Below are 22,003 nucleotides of genomic sequence, written 5' to 3' on the forward strand. Positions count from 1 at the left end.
CTTACGTATGGAGCAATTGGGGCCAGTCCAACATGCAGGGCACAGGCAGCTATAACCAGGGCACTCATTCAAACAGATACCTCCGTTCATGCATGGAGTACTTGCACAATAGTTGATACCTAAGCACACACACAATCAAAAGGTCTGGATTAGTCTAAGGTCAAGACGTTGTTGTATAATGCGATCACCCAGCAAAAGAGGGCGTTATCAACTGAACCAATATCACGACGACATCTTGGGAATCTTATAGCGGTCATTTAATGCGATCGCACACCTGTTCTGCCTATAACGTATGCAGCGCACTTTCAACACCTTTTAACAGCTCCGAACCAAACTCCAAATTTCAGCCTGTAGCATACAAGATGCTACCAGGGTTTTGTGCAACGTACGTAGTACTTGCGACCGAAAATGGACCGTGTTTGCAGAGGTAGCGCATGTCCATTATTTTCCATCATTTGTCAGGGGGAGATTTTTAAAGATTCCCCAGACGTTGTGATAGAGGTTCATGGATAAAAGTGATTCCTTATAACGTCAAAGGCAAGTAATCTATTTTAACAGGCATTAGGGTGGCATCACTTCAAATGGGCATAATTTTGCCAAGGTTAGCCCATTTGCAAAATAATAATAAATAAATAAAAACTACTGTCAGAGATGATCATAAGCAAGTCTTACGTTGTTCACAGTAATCTCCAGTGTGGCACGGCGAGCATGTGCAATTAATACCAGAACAGTCTGATCTCTGGGTACAAGGTGCTCCGTTCAGACAAAAGTTGGACGTCTGGCACAAATCAATCCCTGTTAAAAAAAAAATAAAATCAGGTTTTTCACAAAAACTTAACAAACATTCTTGCTGAATATCTTTAAAATGTACATGTATAGACGACTTGCACGGAGCGCCCTTACTGCAAGCAGTTTTGTTATTTAAAGATGCATTCCCCCGAGCTATTTTTGAGTTTCGTCCCGAAAATTACATTTGTCTTCTTCAATTGCTATAGTCCTGGCGATTCTCCCAAATCTGCAGGGATTTTCTATTTTAATAAGAAAATACTCACCACCTATACCTGCAAATGCATTTCCAATGCATTTTTAGGTATAGGAGGTTACGTATTTTCTGTAATAGAAATCAAAGTTAATTCATTAAATTGAGCACGAAGTGGACAAAAAACACAAATTTATTGATCAGCCCCTAAAAATTGAACAGAAAGCAAAAGAGGGTAATTCAAGCTACTTTTGAGAGTTATGGGTATTATTCCATAAGTATTTATGGGATTATTTTTTTATTTACTGGTCTGCATCACTACATATGTGCACTTAAATGTTACAAAGCAGCTTGTTTTTTCCTACTTACGGTCTTGGCAGTTAGCACCTTGGTAGCATGCTGGGCAGTCACATGAATAACGGGAGCAGTCACCAGGTAGCGGACTGCATGCTCCGCCGGACTGACATTGGTTGGGCTGACACGGATTGATATCTGCAAACAACATAAGTGTCAATGATTATCCGCTGCCAAAAAATGGAGTATTTTCCCATATCGGGGAATCCTAAATTCCTTCCAGCTATAAACCTGTGTAAGAACATGTTTCCTTGTATCAAAAAGGAGGAGTTTTATAAGACAATTTTACAACATACTTTAAATAAACAAAACTGCTAATTTTACTGGTCATTTTATTTTCAAAATCCACAGTATAAATTATTAAATTTTACATCTATTTTGGGAAAAAACTATTGGGTTCCCAAAGTGCTAACTTTCATGTCCAATTTTGAATTCCATTCCAATGGGTTAGTGAAAAGTTTACAAAATGGTTTAATTTTGCTTTTGGGGGGGGGGGGCAAAAACTATTGTTGTTTTTTTCCAAAAAGCTGACTTCCATTTCAAATGTGGAATTCCATTCCAAAAAGGTTAGTTTCATTTTCTGGTGAAGCAAAAAAACAGAAGTAAAAGGGATACAAAAGTAAAATGGATAAATTTTAGCCAGAAAACACAATTTTATTACAAGGAAGACAAGATATGTTGGCCAAATTTTAAAATTAAGTCAAGCACTACAAATACTGACTCTTGAGAGTCATTGGTACAATATTTGTGCACTAGTTTCTCACCGTAACTTCATATTTTGCAACACTCCCAGGCTCCACCACAGAGCTATTTTTGCCATGACAACAGGCCAAGTACACCAGCCAAGTTCAAGTTAAAAACACGGTGTGTACAAAACACGGTGTGTACAAAACCAATGGGAACCACTGACGGGTATACACGTTCACCGTCGGAGACTCAAGGAATCTTGATAATTTAATATGTCACCAGAAAACAAAAACGAATAGGGCGTGATCTAATATGCAAAAATATGCAAATTAGACGCATGCGCATCACTGTTTGCAAAACTGGTCTTCGAATGCAAAGCTGTAATACTGGAGTTACATGAATACAATATATGGCCGAGTGGTAAAGTGTCCACCTACCAACCCAACCAAGCAAAAGTTTCACACCCGCCGTGGGAAAACTAACAATTTTATCAGAAAGAATGAGTATAATCTTACTATTCTGGCAGCGATCACCGCTAAAGCAGCCATTGCACTGGCAAGTGAAAGTCTCGCAGGAATTGGCATCAGGAACGCACAGTCCGTTGTTGGCACACGGGTTGGGCTCACACTGGTTCTTCCCTAAGTAATGTCAACATTTAACAGAGAAATGTCAATCAGTATCATTCACATTTTTAGACCAAATCGCAGCTGAAAGCTGAATTGTATGGTTATTACATGAATTTAAATAGAAAATTAAACACAAGTAACAATTGGGATTAAAGATAAATAAGAACTTCAAAATTAAAGAAACAAAAATAATAAAGATTAAAACTTTGTTGACTATGTTGATTATCAATCTTACTGTTAAACGGTTCTGCTGCTGGTTACCAACAGCTGAGGGCATCAAAATGCACAGCAGGGCACCAGGATCAAGGGGTTTTGTGCTGACATATTGACAAGCGTTTGATAGGAGGCGTTCGCACGTCACTATTAGTGCGCAGTTGTAAGATGTCCTCAAATCAACCACTTGTCTATACCAATGGTCGTCGCTCAAACTTGCTCTAAGCTGACGACTTCAACACTAACGTACAACACTGACATGGGTTACTTTTGTCACACAAGGGAACTTACGAGTTTGACAGCTTTGGCCTTCGTAGCAATCTGTGCAATCACATGTTTGGCTAATGCACGATGTGGCTCTACAGCTACCACCATTAGCACAAGGGTTGACCTGACAGGGATTGAGAACTGATACGGGGAAAAAGACAAAAAAGATCAAGTCAGTCATTGTTGACAAGAATGCTGCATATACCAATCTACGAACAGAAACAGTGATGTAAATACATGTAGGCTAATGGGGGTAGGGGGATGACCAAAAATCCTTTAAAAAAGTGGCCAGCTGTGGAAATTTGAAAAGCGGTGGGGGGGGGGGTGGTTGGGTGTTCACGATACAAATGCAAATCTTAAGCAAACTTGTGTGTTTACGTCTGTTAAACTTACCTCAAAATGGTGCGTTTAAAGCTTTGTCCTGCTAATTCTCCGATTTTCTGAACTATGTAATACATTTGAACTAACAGAAACAAATATTTTGACTTTAAAGAAGTTGTGTAGTCAAACTTTTAAAAAAAAGTCACCATAGCCAGTCAGTCAATGGACACAACTTGGACAAACTGGAAAAAATCCTTTCCCTTCTGGGTCACTCTCTGAATATTCCTTAAATTTTTGGTGCTTTTCCTGATCAAATAGACCAACATTGGAACTGAATTATTCAAGAGAAATAGTTTACTGTTACGATGACTATGCATGTACATTGTATGATATATGACTTACATATTTCACAGTGAGTGCCTACGTAGCACGTAGGGCAGTTACAGGTGTACTCGGTACAGGAATTTGGTCGCAGACTACATGTACCGCCACTCTGGCATGGAGAGCTTATACAGGGATCAATGGCTGTAATAGGTTTAGGAAAAAACAAAACAGTAAAGAATTGTTTAAAACTGTTGCAAAGCAAGCTATGCATTGATAGCCCTCCCTTCCAAAATTCATCATTATGTTGTGACTAGCGCTCTCTTGCGGTAAGATCCCAGTTTGCCACTCGGAAAATAATTCTCGTTCACAGATACACTCAACCAAAAAAGAAATTCCCCCTTCCAATACTTTTTTGTCTAACTCAAAAACTACTGAGCACCTCTCGCTCAAATAACAACCAATCAGTACAAACATTCCTTAGCAATCCAGCCATACTCTTTATTTGGACCAAAATAGTGATAATAAGTACGAATTTATGCAATTTATGAGAAATGATACGGAAAACAGTTGCACTTTTGTAAACATGCACATTGTGGTTCACACTCACCTTGCACGTAAACAAAAGTACAACTTTTTTTCCGGTACCATTTGTCATAAATTGCATAATTTTGTACACATTATCACTATTTTGGGCCAAACAAAGAACATGGCTGGATTGCTAAGGAATTTCTGTACTGAACAGTCGAAATTTGAGCAAGATGTGCCCAGTAGTTTTTGAGTAAGACAAAAAAAGTATTAAGGGGGGACTTTCTTGTTTGGTTGAGTGTATGTGACTGATTGCAAACAATAAATTCAGTCAGCTACATGTAGGAGCAGTCTTTGTAAAAATAAAAGCTGTTTTTTTTCTCAGGATGGTCAGGTTCTAACCATCGCAAGAAATGATGGCTATTCTTCTTTTCTTGAATATGACAGCATACAAGGTGCCAAGAATTTTCACAGGATGTTTGATCCCATTATTTACTTTCAATCATAATATTTTGGCAGCTTCGTTTTTGTTTTTTTAATGTTTGTTAATTGTGTCCTTCACCTTTAAACACAGAAAGTTTATTCATTCCGGAAAATGTTTGCTTAACCAGTTCGCGCCGGAGGCGGTGTATACACGCAAAAGTTTTGCAGTATACGGATAAACACGCAGGGAGCAAGGCCGGATATATCTGTCAGCGATCCGACTGCAGCGAACAAGGCTGGAAATATGAGGGTGCTGCCCAAGGGTGATGGCTTCAACTCGCATGGCATGGAGGTCGAGTGAAAAGGAATCCCGCGCCTCATTCTGTTCTTGTCAAAATAACCCCGGCGTGAACTGGTTAGAAGCAAAACAATGATTACCCGCCAAATATGCCAAAATGTAAAACAATGTACATTGCTTGACAGGTTCTTCAAGTTGTTATTTTTAGGTGATCACATCAATTTGGTAACACTATTTCTTCGGAATATTATTGGGAGTCATAAAATGAAGCCAATAAAACTGTGTCTTGTAAAATTATCTTACGTGTTTCGCAGAAGGTTCCTTGGAAACATCCCCTACAGGAGCACGTGTAGTCCACACAGTTGCCAACCTCGTTGGAGTTGACGCACTCAGCATTGTTCTGGCACAGGGACTGTTCACAGGCAATGATTGCTGCAATTGACAAAACAATTATAAATTCAGAGTTCATATTGATGAGAAAAGTTGCTTATGAATAATCATGATACAATCTGCATTGACACTTCCATGTCAAATACGGATTGCTTGAAGAATACACATCAGTGTTGCAAGTGACTTCGCTTCATACATATTCATGATAATGAAAAAAAAGAGGTTTTTGTCATTTTTCCCCTGAGTCAAAAAACAGATTGCAGCAAGTTATTGTTTAAAACAAAGCTCAATGTTGCAGGTGACTTCCATCATGCATATTCATGAGGAAGCTTGTCATAAATAGTCATAGGAGTGTAACCACTCCCATGTGAAAAAGATATGAACAAGTGACAAATACAAATTTGGCCCTGGACATTTACATGAAATCATTGCTCCAATGAAAAACCCTTGCGTCTTCCATCATGCATATGCATGAAGCTGCTTATAAATATTCATTATCTATATCAATAGTCCATGTCTAGGGATGAGATTGTCAATTGAGAAAAAAGTTTGAAAATTGATGCAATGTCTGAAAAATGCATTTTCTCTAATAATAATGGCTTTCTCTCAGATTCAAAAAGTCTGATTTCAGACAAAAGTCTGAAAAATCTCATGCCTGTCAATGTCAAATGTCATATCATATTTTATGTGACACATAAAAGTTTGCACCTAGACATCTACATGATATCATTGATCTGATGAAAACTTAAGTGTTGCAGGTGTCTTGTATTCATGCATATTCATGAAAAACTATGCAGATTAATGTAGTCACGGTCACAATGCATAAAGAGGAAGTAATTTTAGTAAGCTGAAAGACTGCCATATGCACATATAACACATCATCACATATTGGTTGTACAGGATTCCGTGACTTTTCCACGACTTTTTTCTTGGAATATGTACCTTCCTTGACTCCTTGTAAAAGAACAAAATTCCATAACTTCTGTATGACACCCAATGATAGCTTTAAATTCAAAGAGTTCCCATGCTTGTGCATTGAGTATTGTGTCTAGATCAAAGAAAAACAAAGCTGTTAAAACAATCAAAGTAACAATGTGATAGTCGGACATTTACACTTACTTTCTTGGCATCTGTCGCCTCTGAAACACGACGGACATGCGCACTCAAACTGGGTGCAGGACGTGCCGCCTAGCCTGGAGCAAGTACCACCATTCACGCATGGCTGAGTCCCACATGGATCTTGCACTGAATTATAGAACAAGAGAATGAGTGCGAAACTTGGTCAACTTCCATGATATAACACCAAAGGAAAATATGTGACAACCTCACAATGCTACTAAGAAGGTTGTGGGTTCGAGTCCTGGCATGGGTCATTGTGTGTGTGCCCTTGGGCAAGGCACTTTGTCACTCATTGCTTCTCTCCACCCAGGAGTAAATGGGTACCTGTGAGGGCAGAGATGGTTATTGTGATTGAATTAGCTTCTTTGCACCTAACAGGCTGCATCGAGCTGTATACTCCCCAGGGAGCTGAGATGGTATTTGGAATGTTTCATGTGCCCAATGAGCAGGGGTAATAATGATGTAGCGCCTTTAGCACCAGTCCTGGTGGATACGTGCGCTTTATAAATATCCACTATTATTATTATTATTATTATTATTATTATTATTATTATTATTATTACTTCATGTGACATATATGCCATTATAAAAGAATAAATATGTGCTTGGGTTGGTTTCAAACAAGTACGTTTATAACTGGCTAAGAAGGCTGGTCGCGAATACTGTACTACGCGATGTGGGGTAGAACACAGGAATTAAGGTTTAAACCGCCCACATGAGGGGCTTTTGACCAATAAGAATGGATACACTGTCTCAGGTATTCATGAATACAAATTAATAGAACGGCGTATAACACATTCCGAAATGTTGGTTATTTCATTTTCAAATTTAAAAAGTTAATGGTTTTCTTGAATTTCATGAATAATTGAAAAGTACCGTACAGGATAAAGCATATTGCTCGAATTCAAAGCTGCCAGAGGTCAAAAGAACTTGTAAAAAAAAAAGAAATTTAGATAAATAACCAGAAGACTGGGATAGGAACATTCGCTGGAAAAAAACAACACATTTGCTATTTTAAATCAATACATATTCTTATGAACAACATTAAGAAACTACATCTTTTATATAATTGCATCGATGACGTAATTATAATTAATATCTGTATACTCACAAATTTGACACGCTGATCCAACGTAGCAACCAGGGCACTGACACGTATATGCTGAGCAGGAGTTAGGCTCTGGAACGCAAGTTCCTCCATTCTGGCAGGGGTTAGTGGCACACTGGTCGATACCTGAGCAGAAAAATAAAATAATCAAAGGCTTTAGGTTGTCAGAACTCGTGTCCATTAAAATATACAAGTATGAAACAACCTCAAGTTAAAAAACACATACAAACAACAACAATAAGAAACACAAACAACAACAAATGCAAATAGCAACAAACGACAAACAACAAATGGCGACAACACACAACAAAATGCAAAAACCAACACCAAAAATGAACAACTTTAATACAAAACAAGTCAGGTGTGTTTACAAACACAAATGCCCCGCAACCGTGACTGTTCCCATGACATAACACCACTCTTTTAACATCAACTTATGTACCTTGGTCACATGGAACGTTCATTGACAGCATTAGTGTCTTCTGTAGGTTTTATATGAATTAATCCCTAATCCCTATGATCTCAGAATAAATACAAGATTTCTATTGTTTTAGCACGGAAGGACAAGGCGGAAACAGTATGCCCCTTCGGCTTCGCCGCGGGGCATAAAAACACCACAACAACATCATCAAGAATATCAATAAGACCAATAATCATACTGTGGTGCTTTTATAATTCTAACATAAACATCTTGAAGTGCTTCACAATTATTACTCCTGTTCTTCAGGCCATGGGACCGGGTTTCATTGAGGTCAGCACAATCTGGTTCCTACCCTCACAGATACCCATTTATCATGTTTATACTCCAGCATTAAGAGAGGCAGTTCTAGAAAAGTGTCTTGCCCAAGAACACAAACACTGTGTTCCCAGACAAGGTTTGAAGCCACGTACTACTGGAACTCGGTACTCAATTATACTTATTCAATACTTACGATTTTCGCAGAGTGTTCCTTCATAGCAAGTCGGACATTGGCACAAGTAATCCACGCAGACGGACCCGACCGGTTGGCATATCCCCTGGTTTTGGCATGGGTTGGGTGCGCACTGGTCAAGCCCTAGGAAAAAAAAGGGAGGGTCACAATTGGATATGATTATGGTGGACCTTAAGTGAATATTAAAGTGTGTACTGTCAGTGTGGACATGCCATTGACTCCAGCTGAACTTTACTGGAGGATGCATAATTCTGGAATGCATACAATGCCACTGGATGGCGTACCTGCTGGCCCACTTTAGTACTCATTTGGAGGGATTCGGGGCCGTAGGAATATTTTAGCCCATTTCTTGCTAATGAGCTCTGGCCATAAAAGACTTGATATGGTGAAGGTTTCAATTTTCACTGTATAACATACACCACCTAAATGACTGCATAAAGTATTCAATAATTTGTATGCATAAGGTTGCAGGCCAGTAAATAGGCCCGAAATTGCCTACGCCTGCCAAATCATGAATTTGCATGCCGTCAATCATATTGCTATTAGAGCATTTTGCTGCCATGACCTTGAGGGTTTACAGAAAAAGAAGGGTGGAAGCCAGGCCAATAGCACCCAAGTGTTCCACAAATTGAGATGTCGGTGGTCCGTCCCAAATCTCTTTATAACTATTGAGGGGGTACTTGTGCACACAGTCTATATATTAAATCGTCACCGTTTTCACGAAGAGCCACACATGTCAAAAACTACAATTTTTTTTTCAATATTTTGCATTAAAACAGTGTGCTGAACCATTTTGACATGTTTCTGCAAGCCAAACATCATTAATTTCCAAGTTACATTAATGTTGCAAGGGGCCAAATCTCGATAAATGCATTTTGCCTTTTCACGAAGAGCCACATACATTTTGGCTCTTTGAACGCATACAAAACCCATTGCACGGAAATACATAAAAGTAGGTCAAATGAGATTTCCGTTTTCACGAAGAGCCACATATCTTTGTTACATTTTCAGCTGTGCGCGCATACTCACACGGGCCCATGGAAATACACATTGAACAGAAAGGGCCAATATGTCGCAAACCTGAATTTGCGTTTTCACGAAGAGCCACATATCTTTACTAAATTTTCACCCATTACTGCTGTATTAAGTCTTATTACCAGGTTCATGTAAAAATTCAGCTCTCGTAGAATCGTGTGATGGTTTTTCTTGCTGCACAAAGTTGTTGCAAAGTAGTATTTCTGGCAGTTTTAAAGAGGTTGTGGAATGCTCGAAGACATTTCCGTCATTTTTCGGGTATATGTAGCCTAAGGTGTGATGAAATAAAAACGACTATTGTTTCTGTCATGAAATGAGTACAAAAGGTACTTTTGAGAGCTGTTTTTCAGGTCCAGTTTCGACCCGAACGTGCAACTGTGTAAAAGTCGTCGTTGCGGGCAGCAAACAAAACACAGTAAATCGTGACGTAATAAACAGGACTCGTGTATGCTACTGTGCATCGGGAGTCCTGTTTATTACGTCACGATTGACTGTGTTTTGTTTGCTGCCCGCAGCGACGACTTTTACACAGTTGCACGTTCGGGTCGAAACTGGACCTGAAAAACAGCTCTCAAAAGTACCTTTTGTACTCATTTTATGACAGAAACAATAGTGGTTTTTATTTCATCACACCTTAGGCTACATATACCCGAAAAATGACGGAAATGTCTTCGAGCATTCCACAACCTCTTTAAAATATGAGAAACTTCTTTTGCGATTATCTCGAAAACACTTTTCTTCAAAATCAACATAATATATAGTATGTGGCTGTTCGTGAAAACGGTGACGAAATATAACTAAAGAAACTTACTTGTGGAACAATCATCCCCACTGAAGCATGGTTGGCACTGGCATTGGTACTGATCACAGGTCCCTGTTACCCCAGTGCAGAAGCCGTTGTTCTGGCAAGGGTTGGGGTTGCACTGATCCATAACTAGATCCCAAAAAAAAGGAATGGTTCCAAAACGAAAACGCTATCAGCTAAATGCGAGCAAAAACCACTGTTTATTTTGCATACTAGGCATCAGCTGACTTTGAGTACTCAATGGAAATGCAGGGGTGTGAGTGACCACTGATAAAAATAGCTGAAAACAGCTGAAAAAAAGTGTACAAAAAGCTGAACTTAGAAAATCTCCAATACTTTTGTACACAGCAAGTGAGGGAAAAAGCTGAAAAAAGCTGAAATCCAACACACACAAAAGCTGAAATCAACTTTAAAGCTGAGATTTCACACCCCTGGAAATGGTTGTGTCTTACCCTAACAAGTAGGCTTGCTTGAAGTATGAACAGAGAAAAAATACGGTGCACCACCTAGCTGTACAGATTATCAGGGAGATTCTCCCTTTTGCAGCCCGTTATGGGAAAACAGTCAACAATACGCACAAAATAATATTGCTTTTTACAAATTTCAAGTGAATGCGAATGCGAAGCAACTTTGATGTAATAAAACATTCGCTGCAAAATTTGCCGCATTTGTAATGCATTCAAATTTTTGTGAATTTACAGCAGAAAAACTTGCTGCGACGTCGGCCTTTCAGCTAGACATTTTCCGTGTGACTAATGACAAGACTGATAAGTATTTGTGAGGCATCCCACGAATGGACCAATGACTGAATGCAAGCGAGTATGTAATACAGGGTTCCTATCACTTTAGGAAACAAAATTCCTTGAGTTTTCCAAGACAATCCCTGGGAAATTTCCAAAAATCCATGACAAATATTTTACTTTAACGAGATTGCTGGGAAGTCAAGAGGTGGTTGCAGCAAGCAACTGATAACATACTGATAATATTCACACTGCAAAGAAAAGCCACCATACATGTAGCCAGTCAGTCAATGGACACAACGTGGACACAATTGGCAGAAGACGCACATATGTCAAGTTCCCCAAGTTTTCCCTGATTTTTTTGTGTTTTTCCCCAATTACCTGAGTTTTCCCTTTACTTCCAGAGTGGCTAGGAACCATGTAATGGGCCTAAATCACAAAGGTGGCCACTTTGTCGAGTTCCATGAATGAATTTCATTAATTGTTAACTGTTGAATGGGATGGCGCCAGACTACTTATGCAGGCAAAAACAATTTTTTTTTAATCTGGCTTTAAACATTAGGGAACGTTTAATTACAAATTTCAAATTATTCATTGAAGCAGACTGGAATTAATTAGAAAGTAACTTGGTTTCATTTCTCTACACAAGTTTCAAAAATCAAGATTTTACCTCACTCTTAATCCAATATGGTCCATTGATGTTGACTGTATATCTGAATAAACAGCTTCTTCTCTGCCTATGCTTGGTGACACGCTGTGTTGTATTAATTGCTCCAATTGGCCTAACAAACGGGTTACGTCCATTGTTTAACAAGATAATTAACTTACACACTTGGCAGTTGGTTCCCTGATAGCAATCCCGACAGCTACATGTATAATCCTCACAGGTATTGGGCACACGAGTACAGGTACCACCCGACTGGCACGGGAAACTATTACAAGGATTGATATCTGGGATAAAAGAAACAAATCTAAATTGTAAATGTGACCAATCAAAATACTCAGGCCATTTTCGACAATCACTGAACTCAGAAAAATAGTAAAACATTTATTAAAGAAGAACTGGCATGTGCTGATTTCAAGATTCATCCCTAAAATAGATTCTTTTTTTTTAAATTGCCTGTTTTTCTGGGTTTAAAAAAGTTGTTTCACTTTGGTTGAGACATCTTGCCACTAAAATTGGCCCGCATTTAAGTTATGAACAATAATTCAGTCCATGCAATGTAGACTGGTTCCCGCCCCAAGTATTGATGGTGTATTGTACAGGGTAGGGATCAGGGTAGGGATCAGGAACCAGTCTAATGGCAGGGTAAGTCAACTCATTTTTGGTAAACTCTTCACGTGAGCAAAGTTAAGTTTGAGCGTTGAGGGGGTATATGCGCACGCAGTCCACATAGTATTGTTCTGCTTACTTGTTTCACAGTATTGCCCGGTGTAGCAGGATGGGCAGGAGCAGGTGTAGTCACCACAGTTGCCGGCAACCGATTGGCAAGTGGCGCCATTCTGACATGAATGAGTGTCACACGGGTCTTGGACTGTACAGGGGGGAAACAAAATACACAAATTAAAAAGTAGTTAACAACCATTTGCATTATAAAGTCCCGCCAATTAAAAATATACTTAAAAGAGCGATTAGGGTCTATCCAAACGAACTGAACTATTTTCCAAACTGCAACAGACAATATTTTGTGTAGCCACTCCTAGTTGTTTAAAAACATCTATCTCAATTCAAATATTCAGACTAATTTAGTGTGGTGTGACTCTGGAACACCTTACGTGCATAAGGTACAATAGTATACAAACAATGAATGTTTATGAGTGCAATGGTAAGAATAATTTGATGAGACAGATTAAATAACCTGACAGATTGAATGATCCATTCCACGAAGCAAAGCATGTCCTGTTGTACATTATTAAAGGCCTAAGCTAGTGTGGTACCAAATATATAAAATTTTCTTTCACTTCAAGTAATTTACTTTGTTGTTTCAACAACGTTCGTCTGCTAACGTCTGTAACAATGGAATTGCCCACATGCAAATGTCCACTGCCAAAGCGAAAGAGCAGCTAGTGGGAGCATACTGCTTGATGTCACAGAGACGAGGTTGAAAACAATCTGAACAGGAACAAACTGACATTCTAGGTGCTATATACTTACAAATTTCACAGTTTGTTCCCCGGTAGCATGTGGGGCACGTGCAGATGTACTGGGTACAAGCGTTTGGGGCCGTGCTGCAGGTGCCAAAATTCTGGCAAGGATTACTGATGCACGGATCAATTGCTGGAAAAATCAAAGTACAAAATATTGAATGTGGACCGAAATCATTCATGAGAATGTGATAAACTGTAGAAATACATGCTGTCATTATGACACTTCAAGCTATTTAAAAGATCCCTGAGATGAAATTTTTCTCAGGAACACATTTTGTGCAACTTTATACTCCTCTTAAATGTCTGAAAACTATTTGACATCCCTTTTCGGTTAATTGTATATTCCATGCTTTTCTGGACAAATGATGGCGCTGTTGCTGTGATGTCATTTCAGGAAGTTTAGGGGTTTTCTGTTTAAATTGTGAACCCAGGAATTTGCTCATTGAAAACATTTGTGAGAAAGGTTTGCTCACTGGCTGTCACATACTGACACAACAACGAATCACCAAAGAAATTTTACGACAGCAAAATATACAAAATTCTGCTGAAATAGCCGTAACATTGAGGTTTCTGCCTGGAACGACATAACAGTTTTGCTCATGAATATGGAAATTTGCATTAGCATAAGACCAAAAAAGGCACAAAATACACTTGAAAATGGCAAAACAGAAATTGAAAATCAGATTAAATGGGACACAAAGGTGCATTTTCAAGGATTGCATTAAAAAAAGGCACTTAAAACACTGGTTTAGCTTGAGATAGTCAGCATTGTTCGTGCTATGGAGATGATGTTCCATAACATGATTTAATGAAAAATGGACTGGATTGAAATGGCTGCATGAAGCATCATGGTCCAATGGTTACAGCATTCGACTAATGTAAAACGGTACATGGGTTCCAAACCTGACGGGGAGCATGGTGCTTGTGTTCTTAGGCAAGATACTTTACTACATTTGCCTCTCCCCACCCAGGAGTATAAATGGATACCTATGAAAATAGAGACAAGATTGCGCTGATCTCGAGCTGCTGCAGAAAAATGGTCTCATGGCCTGATGAACAGGGGTAATACTTAGTAAAGCGCTTTGAGACCTTTGGTAAAAAGCACTGTGTAAGCATCACATTATTATTATTACTTACGGGTATCGCATGTAGGTCCCGTAAAGCACAAAGCACAGCTGCATTCATACTGGTCGCAGGAGTTGGCCACTGGCCTACAGAAGCCTTCATTGTTGCAAGGTTTGGATTGGCACTGGTTGATAACTGAAAACAAAAAACAATCAATAGACAAAATGAAACTTTGCTTTAAATTTTTTTTTTGAGAAAAAGTATATCAACCACTGTGTTTGTTTAACACATCCTTCTAGCAAATTTGAATCCTTATCCTGATTGGTTGATGCATAGCAACAACAACGTGGAACCATCCCATATGGCATGGTTTACATTGCCTGGCGCAAATCGTATGCTATTTTATAAAGATGTGCACATTTTTCCGGCCGCGTGGCATAACAGCTGAACCGTTACCACAACTAACGCTTTGCATCTTTACTGTGCATCAAGTCTGCTTGATGGCGAATTTGTCATCCTACTAACGTTCGTGGAACACAAGAAAAAAATAACAAGCACTCGTACTCATGGAAATGTTCTCCGGCTTGAATTCTTTAATGAAAACATGCAGGAAAAGAACCAATTTTCTATAGTTGAAGGCTGTTGCTTTGGTTCAATGCTTAGTTTAGGCCGATTCATGCTTCATGCCAATGCAATGCGAATTTTGACGTCACGAAGCATTCGCTGCGAAATTTGCCGAGTTGAAATGTGTTCAACTTTTGCAAATTCGCAGCGTGAAAACTTGCCCTTACCTCAGAAATTAGCGTGTGCGTTTGCTTTCGCGCCGAATATGAACCTGCCCTTTGACAGCAAAAGGCTTGTATCAACATGTGTACCCACTAAAATGTGTATGTTTGTAACCATGAAAAGTACTCATACTCATTCTCCTCATACTCATAGAAATGCGTACTTGTACTCAAGTAAACGATTGCCTCATACTCATACTCAAACTCGTACTCATGGCAAAGTTTTCATTCTCGTACTCATGGAAATGTACTGAATTGAACTGAGGCAAGAATAACTTACATTTGTTACTCATACTCGTACTCATGGCTAAGTACTCAAACTCTTACTCATGGCAAAGCACTCGTACTCGTACTCATGGAAATGTACTGAACTGAATTGAGGCAAGCATATCTTATCTCATACTCATACTCATGGCAAAGTACTCGCACTCGTACTCATGGAAATGTACTGCACTGAATTGAGGCAACAATAACTTACAATTTTTTACTCATACTCGTAGACATGGCAAAGTACTCGTACTCGTACCCACGGCAAGGTACCCATTGTCATGGAAATGTACTTAACTGAATTTAGACAAGAATAACTTACATTCTTGGCATCGGTCACCTTGCCAGCAACCACTGCAGACACATTCAAATGAGGTACACGAGGTCGCGCGGCATGAAGCACCGTTCAGACAAGGGTCACCAAGGCACGGATCCAACACTGAAAAAGAAAAAAAAAGACAATACAATACATGAAAAATGCTGGACAAGATTTGTGATGTGTTCTCTCCATAACAGACACTTCTGGGCAGAACTTGAAATTGAAGTGTAACCAAAAATGATGTATGAGCTGAAAAGAAGATATTTCAGTTAAACAAAAACTATGAACAATTTGATTGATCCAATGAAGTTAAGGAATTACACCCCAAAAAATATATATAACAGTCCATGTTTTCCATTGTTTCTGTGAACCACATGAAAATTCATGCATTAAACTGGTGTTAAGTTGAACATATTTAAAACCTTTAGGTAAACCTTGAGTTACGTCCTGTTTAAATTTGCATTATCCACTAATTACAGGCCAAAATTCTAGAGTATTTCCATTTTGGTTAAACAAGAGGTAATTAGAGGTTGAACCCTGAGGTACCTCGTAAAACCTCTTAACATCTCCAGGTCAACCTCAAATTACCAACTGTTTGATTTACATTATCCCCAAATTAGAAGCCAAAATTCTAGAGTATTTTTATTTGGTTAAAAAAAGAGGTTATAAAAGGTTGAACCCTGAGATACCTCATGAAACCTCATGAAACCTTGCGGTAAACATCCAGTTACCACCTATGTAGTTTTGCATCACTCCCTAATTAGAGGTCAAATTCTAGGGTATTTTCATTTGGTTACGAGCTAATTGGAGGTTGAACGCTGAGGTACCTCGTAAAAACCCTGTAAAACCTAATAAAACCTTGAGGTAAACCTCAACTTACTACCTGTTTAGATTTGCAGTATTCCCTAATTAGAGGCCAAACTTCTAGAGTGTTTCCATTTGGTTAAACACGAGCTAATTTGAGGTTGAACCCTGAGGATCCTCGTAAAACCCTGTAGAACCTTGAGGTAAACCTCAAGTTACTACCCGTTTAGATTTGCATTGTTCCCTAATTAGAGGCCAAACTTCTAGGGTGTTTCCATTTGGTTAAACAAGAGCTAATTTGAGGTTGAACCCTGAGGTTCCTCGTAAAACCCTGTAGAACCTCGAGGTAAACCTCAAGTTACTTCCTGTTTAGATTTGCATTATTCCTTAATTAGAGGCCAAACTTCTAGGGTGTTTCCATTTGGTTAAAACAAGCGCTAATTGGAGGTTGAACCCTGAGGTACCTGGTAACACCCTGTAAAACCTCATAAAACCTTGAGGTAAACCTCAAGTAACCACCTGTTTAGATTTGCATTGTTCCAAAATTAAGAGGCCAACATTCTAGGAAAAGGCAAACCAAGTAAAAAAGCCGGGATTTTGCAAACTCCCTATGCGTAATACTCACATGTAGCACATCGAGAGCCCGTGTAGCAGCCTTCGCAGGTACAGATGTACTGTGAGCAGGAGCCTTGCAGGAGGGAACATGTACCTCCATTCAAACAGGGGTTGCCATTATCAACGCAAGCATTCAGAGCTATGGGGGAAAGAAACCAAGCCTTTAATTTTTAATGTTATTCAAGACAGTTTTCAATTCTAAATACTGATTCAAACATATGTATTAAAGCATAGAGGATCATTTGCCCTTTTTTTTTTTTTTTTCTCAGATAAAAACACCACTCAAAATCCAAACAAGAATGTTCAACACCTAACATGTTGAAGTTTCAGCTCCGCGGATACTACGCTTTTTGAGAAAACAGTAAAAAACCATGCCCGACCTTTTGATCATTTTAAACATGATTTCGTCTATACAACTTTTATTTTAAAAAAATCAGTCAACTGACTGATCACTGGAAATCACCTACATTTCTTGATTTCTTCTAAATGCCAGCAAGCCAGACGGAATATATTCACAGGGGTGTTTCGTACCAGTACAATCTTTACTACAAGTGAGCTTTTGGATAACAATTCGGGAGGTACTCTTGGGATAAATGCCAATGATCCTGTATGCCTTTAAATTGATGTCAGCATTCAAGAATACAAAGAGATTTAGAGTAGAGGCAATCGCTTGTTCCGTGCCGACTTACCAATTTCACAGTTGTTACCGGTATAGCAGGGCTGGCATATACACACGGCTTCAGTGCACGATGTGCCGTCGCGCCGCGAGCATTCCCCACTATTCTGACAAGGATTTGGGCTGCAGGGATCCAACACTGTCGATACAACCATGTGAAACAACATTATGTGCAAAGAAGAAGAATTAACAAAAACAAATTTTAAAGGGGAAATATACTTCTATAACCTTTGCAAAGGCACAACATTATGTGCAAAGAAGAAGAATTAACAAAAACAAATTTTAAAGGGGAAATATACCTCTATAACTTTTGCAAAGGCACAAAATTTAAGAAGCAGCCACCAGAAATGGCAACAATTCTTTCAATATTTGTTACCTTTTAGAATCCCGCTCTCTCCTGGCTGCCCAAAAATACTTTCGACGGGTTTTATATAGTTAAACACAATTTTAAGACAATAAAGCGAAGGACAATGAAGTTTAGAAACAGCTGTTACATTGTTTTTATTCTTTAAACTTTGATGAACATGTAAATTTTCACTTTTGACAAATGGATATATTGCGGGTTTGGAAATAAAGTCTTCATATTGTCGGTATGCTTGCATCATACAGGATTGTTTATTAGTCTTTCCATTGCTACTTTAAATGCAACCCTGCAGTCAAGTATGACTGGGCATTCTTCATTACAAAATAAAAGCTATATGTGAGGCGTTCTGGCAAAATGAGACAGACCTGGGCAGAGGTCGAAATGAGGGTTTGCAGTTATTAGGAAAGAGAATGAAATTATCCTTACAACACTGTTTATTGCACTTCAATCGGACATTAAACTGACAAGTTTTGGCTGTTTAGTATTTAACAACTGTTGACTGCTGTGATGTGGGATATGACATTTTTAACACCCGAGGGGCGCATAGCACCCAAGGCAAAGCCGAGGGTACTATGCACCCTGAGGGGGTTTAATAATGGCATATCCCACATCACAGCAGTCAACAATTGTTTTGCTATATCGTGCCAATAACTCAACAATATAAATGGTCGTATTAAACTCACTGTGTGAGAAATAAGTTAAATCACTGCCATGTAACCTTTGATAACTGAAGGTATTGATGTCCTACCGGACATGAGACTGAGCGTTCCACGTTGCAGTTCTCATTGCGCAAAGCTAGCGCGCTGGCAGGTTCAACACATGCGCGCAATGAATGCAGTGCGAAATCACTTTCAGTGTGTGACATATGCATTTGTATTGTCCAGACAATTGGCAGTACTAGACCAATAAATTAAAGTATCCAAGCACATGATATAACAATCATATTTATTGACCAAACAGTAAAAAAGTCAAATACTGAGAAAAAGGCCATTCAAGTTTTGAGATTTGGGGTTTCTCAACTCACGTGTTTCGCAGTTATTGCCAGTATAACAGCCCGGGCATGTACAGTCATAGCTCAGACAGTCGGTAGAGATGCTGCAGACTCCGACCATGCACGGCGAACTCTGACATGGGTCCACATCTGGTTGGAAGAAAAACTATTTCATCAATCCCTATGTTTCTGTAATACCATCATGAAAATATTTTGTGAAGGTTTACTGATAAAATACGTCACAATTATTATTTGGGTTTTTGATTTATAGATGGAATTGGGTTTATTTGGTTAATTTGGCAACACTGGTTAAGTAAGATTTGAGGCTTTGCATGGTGGAGATAATAAATAATGAAAGGTTTGCGAAAACACCATGTGGGAATAATTTCTCAACTAAGAGAATGGTTCTGAAAAGAACCAGAGGTATAACTTGACGTTCCGGTCAGTATGCTCTGACCGTCTTTAACACTGGTTAACAAAATTTGTCAAGCCGTATTTTTCCCCTACCATCATATTATTATAACAACTATCATTTGCAGTTTTAAAAGGCCCACAATGATTGACTCTTGCAAACACAAACTCTGTTACAATAAAATTCTGGTTGTAGTGAACTAATATTTTCAGTCAAACCCATAGAGCTATATTAAATTACTAGAGCGCTAACTTCGTGTACAAAATAATGCCTGATGGGCGTATCCACGTTTGTGCACAAACCTATGGAGACCTACAAATTCTGTACGGCTTTTGTACGGCTACTTGCATATCTGCATTTGTATTCCATACTGGTGCATTATCGAAGCCAATATACCCAAAACCGAAACGCGAGATCAGCAAATGAGTGTGTCATTTTGCTCTACGTAAACAGCGCAACGTGTGTGCGTATTCGCTGCAGATGCTTTGTGCCGTCACGTTTTTTTTAACCGTCGATGACGCGTTTAAGTTGTTTGCGTATGTTCTACTTGCGCATTGCATGTAGAGTACACTTTTAAAATTCAATCCATCTAATTTCATAATGTTCTACAAACACGCACGTGAATTCAAAATGTCTGCGCCCAGGACGGCTTCAAAGCGTCAGAATGACAAGTTAGTGCTCTAGTAATTTAATATAGCTCTATGGTCAAACCGTACATTTGTGTGCCACATGAACTACCACCATTGGGTATATTGGACAAAATATGACATGGACTTCAGTTTTTTGACCTGACATGCTTACCAGTTTGACAATAGCGACCAGTGTGACAGCTATCACATTGACATGTGTAGTTAGAACAGGAATTGCTGTCGGGAACGCAGAGTCCGTTGTTGAAGCATGGGTTGGGACTGCACTGATCCAGGGCTGAAATGAAGTTCAGGAAAGCATTTTATGAATCTGCATTCTTCTTGGGGGGGAGTGTGGCATACAGGGCTCATGATGAGAGGGTCAGGGGTTCAAATCCAGTTTCTGGACATATGATGTGTCCTTGGGCAAGACACAATACCCCCATTTCATCTCTACACTATTACATACATATTGGGCACCGCAGGTATGAGGTTGGGGGTAAACAAAATTTCGCGAAAAACATGTGGCGGAGGCCCCCGAGCAATACTGGCTCTATCTATGGTACATTTATGTGTTTGCACCAAACAGGCACTCGGTGAAAATTCACTTCCCATTTAGGTTTTTCTTCACATCCACAAACCTGGAAAAATCCTGGAAAATCTCATCCCTCATACCAAAGGGGAAAGCTACAATGGATTAAAAATTTGGCCTGATGAGCCATATAATATGACAAAGTTGACCAATTTTATTTTTAAGGTTCTGGAGAAAACAAATTGCCAAAACCTAAAAACCTAAAAACCAAAAAATTGTTCAACTTTGTCCAAGCTTTGTGGGACCAGGTCTGACTTTCCCTCAAGACAGTCTTGCCTTTACTTCACTGTTTTTTATGGGAATATCCATAAACGAATTGAAAATTTGTTCATATTGTTTGTTTACAAAAACAAAATTCTTTATAAACACTTTGCATTTCTTTTTTGAAGTGAAAGTTATCCAATCTTTTTGTGGAAATGTGCACTTGCATTAATATCAAAATGACTCTTTGCTATCTCATCTAAGCATTATTTTGAAAACTGCTCACATGCATGATTACCATAACAACACTTTTCAGACTGGCATTCCAGTGTCGCATCAAGGCAAAAAGTATTGACAGCAATGCAAGTTGGCCCAAATAGATTTGCTATCCAAATGGCAAACTTCATGCATCCATTTCCTGTTGACAGAAGACTGCAATAATCAATCTCTCGATGTCCTTCAGACACTGAACCCTTCGTGTACTTAATTCTAATCTTCGGAACAATTTTACTTAACAATTACCTATCTGAAAGAAATGACCTTGCATTGCATGTCAAAAGATTAACTGCAATAGACCAACTGATTAAACCCCATCCACTGTACATGTGGCCAACAACTCGCATGTCTCTCCAATGCCACACTGCATGTTTCATATGCAAAAGAATGTCCGACTTTTTGCTGGACATTAATCATGCTATGGATTGGTGGAATCATAATGGGAAGGCCTTAATAGATCTTTCTATCGTACAGCGTCTTTTTATTTTCAACTTACGTATCTGGCATTTGAGCCCCGTCCAGCAACCCTGACATGAGCAGGTGAACGCACTGCAGGAGCCCAGGACCGGACTGCATACACCTTGATTCTCACACGGGTTGGGCTGACACTGGTCAATCACTGTACAAAGGGAACAAAATGTCAATACAGGGCAAGTTCACAGAAAAAATATAGTAAATCAGAGGTGGACTACCTTCACATGAACCCAGGCTTGTCG

General features: G+C 39.1%; 1 protein-coding gene across 1 annotated transcript in view; it reads right to left on the bottom strand.

Moving 5' to 3' along the window:
- LOC119736179 (fibrillin-1-like) overlaps positions 1 to 22,003 on the bottom strand; it is a 120,543-nt gene that overhangs the window by 65,187 nt on the left and 33,353 nt on the right. The window contains exons 21-41 of the mRNA XM_038210204.1: positions 21,784 to 21,906; positions 20,394 to 20,516; positions 19,214 to 19,330; positions 17,839 to 17,964; positions 17,160 to 17,288; positions 15,734 to 15,850; positions 14,432 to 14,554; positions 13,302 to 13,424; positions 12,559 to 12,681; positions 11,975 to 12,097; positions 10,413 to 10,535; positions 8,567 to 8,689; positions 7,638 to 7,760; positions 6,527 to 6,652; positions 5,321 to 5,449; positions 3,850 to 3,972; positions 3,151 to 3,267; positions 2,536 to 2,658; positions 1,349 to 1,471; positions 673 to 795; positions 6 to 119 (exon numbers count right to left, since the gene is read on the bottom strand). Of these exons, the coding sequence (XP_038066132.1) occupies positions 6 to 119; positions 673 to 795; positions 1,349 to 1,471; positions 2,536 to 2,658; positions 3,151 to 3,267; positions 3,850 to 3,972; positions 5,321 to 5,449; positions 6,527 to 6,652; positions 7,638 to 7,760; positions 8,567 to 8,689; positions 10,413 to 10,535; positions 11,975 to 12,097; positions 12,559 to 12,681; positions 13,302 to 13,424; positions 14,432 to 14,554; positions 15,734 to 15,850; positions 17,160 to 17,288; positions 17,839 to 17,964; positions 19,214 to 19,330; positions 20,394 to 20,516; positions 21,784 to 21,906 (2,574 nt within the window). The remainder of the gene's footprint in view (positions 1 to 5; positions 120 to 672; positions 796 to 1,348; positions 1,472 to 2,535; positions 2,659 to 3,150; positions 3,268 to 3,849; positions 3,973 to 5,320; positions 5,450 to 6,526; positions 6,653 to 7,637; positions 7,761 to 8,566; positions 8,690 to 10,412; positions 10,536 to 11,974; positions 12,098 to 12,558; positions 12,682 to 13,301; positions 13,425 to 14,431; positions 14,555 to 15,733; positions 15,851 to 17,159; positions 17,289 to 17,838; positions 17,965 to 19,213; positions 19,331 to 20,393; positions 20,517 to 21,783; positions 21,907 to 22,003) is intronic.

Source organism: Patiria miniata, unplaced genomic scaffold (assembly GCF_015706575.1).
Source record: "Patiria miniata isolate m_02_andy unplaced genomic scaffold, ASM1570657v1 HiC_scaffold_29, whole genome shotgun sequence".
NCBI lineage: Eukaryota > Metazoa > Echinodermata > Asteroidea > Valvatida > Asterinidae > Patiria > Patiria miniata.